Genomic DNA, 9978 nt, shown 5'->3' on the forward strand with positions numbered 1-9978 from the left:
GCCAAACGCCGAGCAGTTTGCCCAAAGCGCTGAGCAAGCATATCAACTTGCCCGCATTCACATTCAGCAACAGCAGGGCATGCATGCAGCCTCCGTAATCAACACGTCACATACCATCCTGGAAAGAACGTTTGTGTTTGGACCCCGGTACGACGGCCTGGCTTGTATGACAAACTGATCTCACGTTACTTCGGACCTTACAATGTTTTGCGCCGTGTCACGGAATTGGCATACAAAGTGCAGCCCACTGGGGCACTGTGCAGCCCCCGCGTCGGCAACCATGTGCACGCTCCGAGATCGTGCACGTTGTCCGCATGAAACCTTAGGTCACGGGGTAATGACCAGTGTGTCTGGCTGCCTCCATTTTCTATTCTATTCATTTGCTGTTAGTTTGCCTTCGCTTGCACCGCCCATTGACCGTGCTCAGCCTCAGCTTTTCTTTTCTTAGGAAGGGGAGTAATGCCACCTGGTGTTCCTGGTGTTATCAAGCGGCGCCTGGAAGAAAATAACATTGAAGTGGGTTCGCGCGCTGTCGGCAGAACGCTGATCGCTCACAAAGCCTCGGCTGTCATTTCTGTGAAATCTAGACCTATTTTCCATGACAATATATTCGCACACTAAAAAATCTTCATTATAAGAAGGTTTGGTTCGGTTTATGGTGTTTAACTTCCCAGCGAACCTCAGGCTACGAGAGACGCCGTATTGGTGTTCTCAGCAAATGTCGACCAGCTGGGCTCTTTAACGAGCACTGACATCATAAGGCATATACGGGCAGCTTGTTTTAGCCTCTATCGAAAAGTGGCCGCCACTACCAGGATTCGATTCCGCATCCTTAGGCAGAAAACTGGACCTATACCAATTCGCCGCCGCGGTGGGTCATTATGAGAAGGGTGGTGATATGTTATAGAACAGAGCGGCAAGATGAACATTTTACGGGCAAAGCAATGTTCTTTTAATTCCACATGATATTTAAAGCTGCGAGGCGAAGGTTGTCCAAAGCTAGCAGTCTTAAAGTGAAGTTTGTAAAGCCGTTGTGCATTATTCTCAATTTGAGAGATATTTTTCTTCAGATATTTCTAACTGCAAAATTTACAAAACCATTTTGCACGACTCCTGAAGTTGCTGATGTATTACATTTTTCCAGTAATATAAATATCGTACTCGCATATAAGTTTCACTTGGATTATGGGGATGCATACCAATTTCTTTATATTCTTACGGGCCTGTTTTAAACTGAATTTAATTAATCGAAATAGGTGTTAACAGAGACTAGAGTGATAATACTTTCACTGGAAATATGCCCATACGATAGACTAGGCCGCGGAGTATAGAGGGACGATGTTCAGTCGTAACGGTTTTTCGCATATTGACTTAATTCTTTCAACTCGTTGTTATCAACACCTATAATTCTATACCAATAAAATTCCTGGACGTGCACTGGGTTCGTTCAGTGTGACATGTTTGTGTTAACTCATCAGGTCCAACCAATGTCGTCGTAACACCCGTTCATACCTAAATGTGTCACTTTTATACGTGCGATGTCGAGAGAGGTGCTCAGGAGTTCTTCATTCATATTCTTTCCTCAGTGATTCGGATTATTGGAAAGCGAAGACATGTGTTAAATAAAATTTGAAGGGTTAAACGCTGCTGAACCGAATATGTAGCGAAAGCATTAGCAGCGGGTGACCCAGCGTTCTTCTTCTTCTTCGAAATTAGACGCGGCTCACGCGAAACTCGTGCCGACGAGTTAATACTATATCTATTAAAATCCACAGGTATGCTGATACAGGCTTTGGAAAATGCATGTTGCAACGAACTGACAGGTGAGAACGCAGATGAAAGCATTGCCTTAATTTACACGATTCAATTGCTACCGGAAACACAACAAGGCTGGACACACGACACCCTAAAAAAAACAGTGTCAATAACATTGGCCTGCCACGTTGCGTTGACAGCCCCATCACTTTCATGCTTCCGACAAACAAGCAGTAGGTTGAAGTGCTGCTAATTAACTGGTATGTCTCATGCTCACTTCGATGGTACACGTAAGGACACTTAAGCATTTGCCTTGCAGTAAATAATTAGGCATATACCCTTTTTTACCTCTATTTGTGCTAAAGTGGCTGAGCATGCGTTTGTTTTTGCCTCCCTTCTTGATGTTCTTATGGGTTAAAAGAGATTCTCTAATTTACCAATAAAAGCAAACAGCTGAAAGAAAACTGACATTAGACATGAACAAGCATTTCGTTTGCGCATCTTTTCATACATTCCTCATATCAAAATCCTGAAACACTGCAACGATTCCTCTACAGCATTCTGACCGCTTCTGGTGAGGAGGAAATCTTAATGTGTGCTTCAACTAAATCACTATAGTCGCCAGCTATAATAACTGCAAGAACCTTAAAATAAGACTGACTCGAAGAGCGGTTGCCAGTCAATAAATAAAATTCTCGTCTTTAGCCGATTTCATTGGATAACTCGCAACATGGAAATAGAAATAACTGTAAGAAAAATACTCACTGAACTGCTATGAGGCATAAGCCTCTATCGTGCGGTGGTTCGAAGCCTCCACTACGGCACCTCTTTCCCTCTGTTTTCACTCCTACCTTTACCATGACGCGATAGCGTAAGCTACCAGCCAACATATATCGCCCCGCTTTAACCGAGCCGTATGAACGTGCCTGCGTGGCCTAGGGATACCGTGAATGCGTCTTTGCAGGCTGATTCTGGTGAGCATGAGCCATTAAAGGTTATCGCCTTCAATGGCTATCGCCTTTAAATGACGTTAATGTTAAAAGGTTTGAGAATGAAGGCGGATCTTCAGTAGACAAGTAATCCGGTCTATGTACTAGCTTAGTTATCTCGAGGTGGAGACCAAAAGTAGCTTTCACACAATCCTGGTTTGCGCACAGAAACAGATGATTGCTGCTTGGTGGGCCGGTTAATTTGCTAGTGGCTTGTGTCGTAAAACATGACTTACTTATTGCACAAATATGACCTTTGGTATAAGAGATCAACCTATAAAGATGCAGGTCTGTGTCAGCTATACACGCCAACAACACTCAGTGGTGAGGTCCATGTCTGCTTGTTGTCGTGTCAAGTGGCTAGGTAGGGTGGTAAGCGTGGACTCGAAGTTGTAGATTACATGCGGCTCGAAGTCCAGGGCAAGTTGTTAAGAAATGATTAAGCATCGCCTCTGTGGCGGCAGCGAGGCAAAAGCGGCAGAAATGCCTTCACCCCCTGACTGAGCGCGCGTAAATCATCGTTGCGCGTCTTCAGCCGCACGTGTTACAGTTTCAAGGCAAAACAATTTCTTATATTCAGTTACATAACTTATGTCGCCTCATTGCAGATTACGGTGCGCAAAACGCGCTGGAGGAAGCGCTTCCTTTTTAGGGGGTCCATTATGCGTCGGTAAGCCGTCTTCGTCTCCGGCGCAGTTCACTGGCAGAGCTCTTTTAATCTTCCTAAGGATTCAATGTCTTCCTACATACCTCTAAAAAGGAGCGATAACCTCCTAGATTTTGGCACCATAAATATATAAGGAGGGGAGCAGGCACCGGGCAGCGCCTAACATACGTTTAGCTTTGATCTCCGGGTGCTAACGTGGCGCCCAGTTCCAAAAACTCGTCTTCTTCCTGCTCCAGGCTCGTCAAGCGCTCGCGAATCTTCTACAACTCTACTAAGTCATTGTGACACTGGTAAGGGGGCAATTTATTCTACAATTTTTGAAAACGTGTAAACCGCATCATTCCTATATTGACAGTTGAGAATAACCAAGTAGTCATTGGCGCTCCACCCGTAACACGGCTGTTTGTAGAGCGAAAACAAGACGCACTACAATCCCGTCATTCTTTATCGTTCACGTGAACTAATGAAGCTTTAATCACTGGCCACTTATGGACTCCAAGCTATAAGCCGCAGTTATGAAATTAGCGTTCTTTAAATTGTCGCTCATAATAAACACCAGTTCTGTTCCAGCTTTCATAACTACACAAAAAAAGTTATGTTAGCCGAGCGTTTTGCACCAGGAAAAAAAAAGCGGCTGATTTTGTTTGGTATGGAAACATTTACAGTAATGCATACCTACTATGCACAAAATTTCCTATCAAGCTCTTTAGAAGCTTTCCTGATTAGGCTTCTCCGGATCATCTATATGTGAAAAAAAAAATTAACGAGGTAGAGCGATTTCAAAGTTCGTGTATACTTTTATCCACATCTTCGAGACGGAAATTGGGGCTGCTCTGTAACCACTTAGACGAAATTGCCGATTCATTTTTTAACACAAAGTAGGGAGCTGCCTCGTCCATTACTGTAAGCATTTGGCAAGCTGAATAACATTTCTCAATGGCAGGGTTGTCAGCTTTATTATAAAATATAAAGCCTGACTCATCCTTAGGCTTCTGTTTTTGAGCCTTCTCGAGTCGGCAGTTAGGCTCAACATTGCCTGCCAGAGTTGTAGGAACCGTAGAGTACTTCAAAATCACGCTTGAAAACACGAGGTGAACATAACGCCGCTACAAAAAAGCGTGATTAAGAGCAGAACTGTAAACTCCAAAGTAGCTGATGTGTAGAAGCATGATTAGCGGGTGTAGGACAGCAGTGCCGGTTCCGTAGCCAAGGGCATCCAAGTGTACGCGCTTTTTCAACGCCTCGAACTGCCGCCTGAAACCACAGCGGTGCCGAGACGAGGCACAAATGAAAAAAGCTCGTTGATCGGACGTCGTTCCACGACTCCCCTATGTGCGGCATCCACGCCAGCCTAAGCGATGAAACGGATCACGGCTGAGCAAGGGGAGCCATCTGCTGGGCCTGTATGAACAGCGCTAGAGAATTAATATAGTATTGAAGGGCTAGCGAAAGCATTTTCAGCCTACATTATTATAACTTACGAGACAAAATTTGAAATTCACTTCGAGATCATCATATCGAAGTTGGCGCTGTAGATCGGAACCAAGTAGCAGACCAAAATTATTTAGCTTCACAGAAGCGCGCTTAAGAAAGAAGCCCGTCGTACAGATTCATGTATTGTAACCTCTAGCAGCTTCCAATTTACCAAAGCTGACTTTTCCAATGAATTTAGTCTAATACAAACAAACTTTCGGTAATCTATCAGTTCCGGCCAATTTCAGTTTTTTCGAGGCATCCCAGTAAAGCTGATGTTAACATTGCACAGTAAACATCAGAGCGTTGTAAACATCATGGCCTTCACTTTCTTGGCTACAAGGCAATGGCGTTTCGGCAATTTCGAATTGGCCCAGCCGATTCTCATTCTCCGAATAAAAAAAAAAACGTATTGAAGAACATTACTCAGCGGCACAAATCAGGTCATCATCATATTACTACGTGACAATATCCAACCATAAGTCGTCCAACTAATATGATTTTCTTTTTGCGGTCTACCATGTACCAAATTCTTATGAACGAAGAAACCACTGTATTTCCGGCGTTCGTCCTTTACCTTGAGTAAATATGTGAAAGCCCTGGTTTAGATACTAATGTTTAGATCAATCGAGCATTCTGTATGCCGTAGTAAGGGGAGCAAAGAAATACATGGTCGAGAGGAAAGCAACCTTAATCGGATTACAGCAAGTTAGCTTTTTTAACCCCGATAGTTCAACTTCGTTGCCTTTTGCACGAATTGGATAAGAAAGCTCGGCCTGAATATTTAATTGCAAACTTGCTCCCACGTTGCTGCTCAGTTCTCGTTCCGGTACGTGCAAATCGAGAGCTTATCGCAATATAAAGAAAAAAAAAGTCATTCCGCTATAAACCATGCAAAACAAAAAAAGATATTAGGCGTGGCAATGAATAGAGATCCCTGAACGTATTGCGCAAGAGTCCCGCCGTGAAGCGTCGAAGACGAGTAACGATTATTTTAAAACTGGCCACTGGCTTTTCCCTCACTCACCATTACGACCAGCTTGCTTTTCTTGCAGGGGACTGGGAGGTATAAAAGGAGCTGCACCAACTGCACCGATCAGAAGCTTCTGCTCCTCCAACGGACAAGGAACAGCAAAATGGTTAGAAAACATGCTCTTTTCTCTTTTCGCGAATAACAGCCAGGTAGTAGGTTTGAATCATGCTCAATAAGAGAAGCTGTAGGCAAAATATTACCGTTTTCTACTTAGCATTTTCGCTCCAAGTGGCAGATGTCTGCTATTCATGGGCTTAAATACTTCTGCATAAAGGACTACTTAATATAGAAACTATATTTATGTAATCAAAATGGCAACGAAATAATAACAAAAATGGCTCTGATAGAACACCTTCAATTGGTTTTCATTATGTAACACAAAATACCGTCTTTAATGCCTCGCTGACCCTCGCCACACATACCTGATCAGCTTTACAGGGCATCCCCGGATATTTTTGATATTATAACTGCTGTGACAAAAAGAAAAGCAAAGAAGATACTATTTCACCGTAATAGTCTAACCTCTCGAGGTCAGTAAATGACACTTTCTTTAGGCACCTATATTTTACTAAGTAGTTGCGCGCAAACTTTCGATGCAGTAACAAGAACTAAGTCCTATTGTGAACCCATTTCTCTCTGCCAAATACTTACACCTTAGACCTCCTAAATAGCTTGTAGAACCTGGTATACCTAAAATTGAAGCTTACATTCAATTACTGAATATTTCCTCAAAACGATGCCAAGTGCCTTAACTGTTAAAACAAAATAAAACGTTCTTCACACTGTCATCTTTATTAAAGCGTCGCTGCGCCTAAGAATAACAAAAGAACGCAGCAGCGATCGGGTACTTTGCAGTGTAATCAAAAAATTCGTACTTTCCAGATCCGTGCCTGCATCGTCCTCGCCCTGGCCTCCAGCGCCTTCGCTGGTGGCATCGGTCACCTTGGCCACATCGGCACCGGTGGCTATACCCTTGCCAGCAACCTCGGCTATGGCCTTGGTTACGGTAACCTTGGCTACGCCGGTCTCGGTTATGGCGGCCTTGGAATCACCCACTACGGTCTTTCTCACGGCATTGGCTACTCCGGCCTGACTGGCTACGGTCTCGGCTACGGATACGGATATGCCCCATCTGCTAGCTACGCTGTAGCTGCCCCAGCTGTTTCGCGCACTGTCTCCACCTACCACGCTGCTCCAGCCGTGGCAGCCGTGCACGCCGCTCCAGCTGTTACCACCGTTGCCCACGCAGCTCCAGCCGTCGCCACCTACGCCGCTGCTCCAGCCATCAGCTACGCTGCTGCCCCAGCTGTTACCAGGGTCGCCACCAGCTACGCTGCTCCAGCCGTGACTAGCGTTGTCCGATCCGCCCCAGTTGTCGCTGCTGCCCCAGCTATCAGCTACGCCGCTGCGCCAGCTGTCACCAGGGTTGCCACCACTTATGCCGCTGCCCCAGCCGTCAGCTACGCCGCTGCCCCAGCTGTGACCAAGGTTGTGCAGTCCGCTCCACTCGTGGCCTCCGCCCCAGCCGTTGCCACTTACGCCGCTGCCCCAGCTATCACCAGGGTGGCCACCAGCTATGCCGCCCCAGCCGTCACCGCTGTCCACGCCGCCCCAGCCATCACCGCTGTCCATGCCGCCCCAGCCGTCACCGCCGTCCACGCTGCCCCAGCTGTTACTGCCGTTCACGCTGCCCCAGCCCTGGCTACCTACGGTACCTATGGTACCTACGGTCTCGCCCATGCCGCTCCAGCATACTACGGATATGGTATTGGCTCCCTTGGCTACGGTGCCGGCCACTACGGTTACGGTCATGGTCTCCTCGGCTACGGCCTGAACTATGGTTACGGTCTCGGCAGCCCACTCAGCTACTCTACCCTTCTTCGCAAGAAGAAGTGTAAGTATTTGCTCAGTTGTTTACGTGCATTTTTTGTAATACGCAATTCTAATACGCTCTTCTTCCTTTTTCAGAAATTATGTACTTCGGAGACATCGCACCAACATTGAAGCGCACTCTTTTCGAGAAGGAAGTTTCGGAGCTCTCATTTGTCATCCCACTGATGGTGAAGAAATAAAATTCTCCTCTCTAGACCTTGTGTATCAGGATTTCTTGGGGGGGCTTGGGGTGCGATGTAGTGACCACAGGATGGTGATGTCCCGAATTTGCCTAAATCTGAAGAAGAACGCATCAGATTAGTAAAAAAAGAACATCAACGAATTAGCGGTGAGGGTGAGGGCAGAATAGTTCAGGATCTCGCTACAGAATAGAAATTCTGCTCTAACCGAGGATAGCGACATTACCCTAGAAGCAATGAACAATAATTTCAGAGATATCATTACCGAGTGCACTGTAGAAGTAGGCGGTAGGATAGTTAGAGAGGATACCGGTATGCTGTCTAAGGAGACGAAAGATTTGATTAAGAAACGCCAAAAAGGAAAGCTTCCAATCCAACTGACCAGATAGAATTGGCCGAGATATCAAAGCTAATTAATAAGCGCAAGGTGGCCGATTTAAGGAAGTATAACATGAAGAAAATTGAGCATGCTGTAAAGAACGGCGGAAGCCTTAAAGCGTTATGGAAGAAATTGGGCATAGGCAAAAACCTGGTGTATGCGCTAAGGGTCAAGGCGGGCAACGTCATCAAGAATATGGACAAGGTAGTCAAAGTATCCCAGGAGTTCTATACAGATCTCTACAGTAGCCAAAGTAGTCAGGACCGTAATGAGATTGGGGTAGGGAAAAACTGTTAGATATTCCACCAGTGACGAAGGAAGAATAATTAGAAACTATGAAAAGGGGGTAATCAGCAGGAAAGGATCTGATAACTACAGATTGCTTGAAGGCCACGGGGATATCGGGCTAGAAAAACTGGCCACCCTGTATACGCAGTGCCTGGTGTTATCGACGGTACCGTAACCATGGAAGAATGCAAACATTATCCTCATTCATAAGAAAGGGAACCCTAAGGACCTTAAACTACAACTCTGTTATGTATAAGGTATTTACTAAGGCAATGGATAAAATCAGGACAACCTTACACTGCAGTCAAGCAAAGGGTCAAGCAGGTTTTCGGAAACGGTACTCTACTATCGATCATATCCATACCATCAACCAGGTGATAGAGAAATGTTCGGAATATAATCAGCCTTTATACATGGCATTCGTTGATTACGAAAACGTATTTGACTCATTAGAAACCTCAGTGGTAATGCAGGCATTGCGAAATTAGGCGGTAGACGAGCCATCCATGAACGTGCTGGAAGATATATATGATGGCTGCACAGCAGCCATGGTTCTGCATTAAAAAAATAACAAAATTCCCATAAAGAAAGGTGTTAGGCAAGGAGACACAATCTCCCTACTTCTATTCACAGCATGCTTAGAGGAAGTATTCAGAGATTTGGAATGGAAGCAGTTAGGGATAATGGTAGATGGAGAATACCTCAGTAATCTGCGATTTGCTGATGACATTGCCATGCTAAGTAACTCAGGAGATCAACTGCAAAGAATGATTGATGAGCTAGACAGGAAAAGTAGAAAGGTAGGCTTGAAAGTCAATATGCAGAAGACTAAGCTAATGTTTAACTGTCTCGGGAAGGAACAGCAGTTTACGTTAGGTAGCGAAGTACTGGAAGTAGTAGGCGAATATGTCTACTTAGGACAGGTAGTAACCGAAGATTCGGACCATGAAAAGGAAATAACAAGAAGAACAAGATTGAGATAGAGTGCATTTGTCAAGCTCTCGCAGATTATGACTACCAGCTTACCCGTATCACTCAAGAGGAAAGTATACAACAGTTGCATATTACCTGTACACACCTATGGGGCTGAAACGTGGAGGCTAACCAAGAGGGTTCTACTTAATTTCAGGACAACGCAGAGGGCTATGGAGCGAAAAATGGTAGGGGTAACATTAAGAGATAGGAAGCGCATAGAGTGGGTCAGAGAAATAGCTCACGTTACTGACATTCTAGCGGGAATCACGAAAAAGAAATTGGCATTGGCAGGACATGCAGTGCGAAGATAGGATAACCGATGGTCGCTTATGGTAAGAAACTGGATT

At 45.1% G+C, this 9978-nt stretch overlaps 1 protein-coding gene across 1 annotated transcript; it reads left to right on the forward strand.

Annotated features, from left to right (window-relative positions):
* The first annotated feature begins 5901 nt into the window (after window positions 1–5901).
* LOC146196396 (uncharacterized) lies at window positions 5902–8003 on the forward strand. The gene is made up of 3 exons (XM_084598154.1): window positions 5902–6023; window positions 6800–7811; window positions 7886–8003. Coding segments are annotated over exons 1-3 (1017 nt in total). The 5' UTR covers window positions 5902–6020; the 3' UTR covers window positions 7888–8003.
* Window positions 8004–9978: the final 1975 nt, after the last annotated feature.

This window comes from Amblyomma maculatum, chromosome 3 (genome assembly GCF_055883805.1).
Source record: "Amblyomma maculatum isolate TAMU_Amacu chromosome 3, ASM5588380v1, whole genome shotgun sequence".
In the NCBI taxonomy this organism is placed as follows: Eukaryota; Metazoa; Arthropoda; class Arachnida; order Ixodida; family Ixodidae; genus Amblyomma; species Amblyomma maculatum.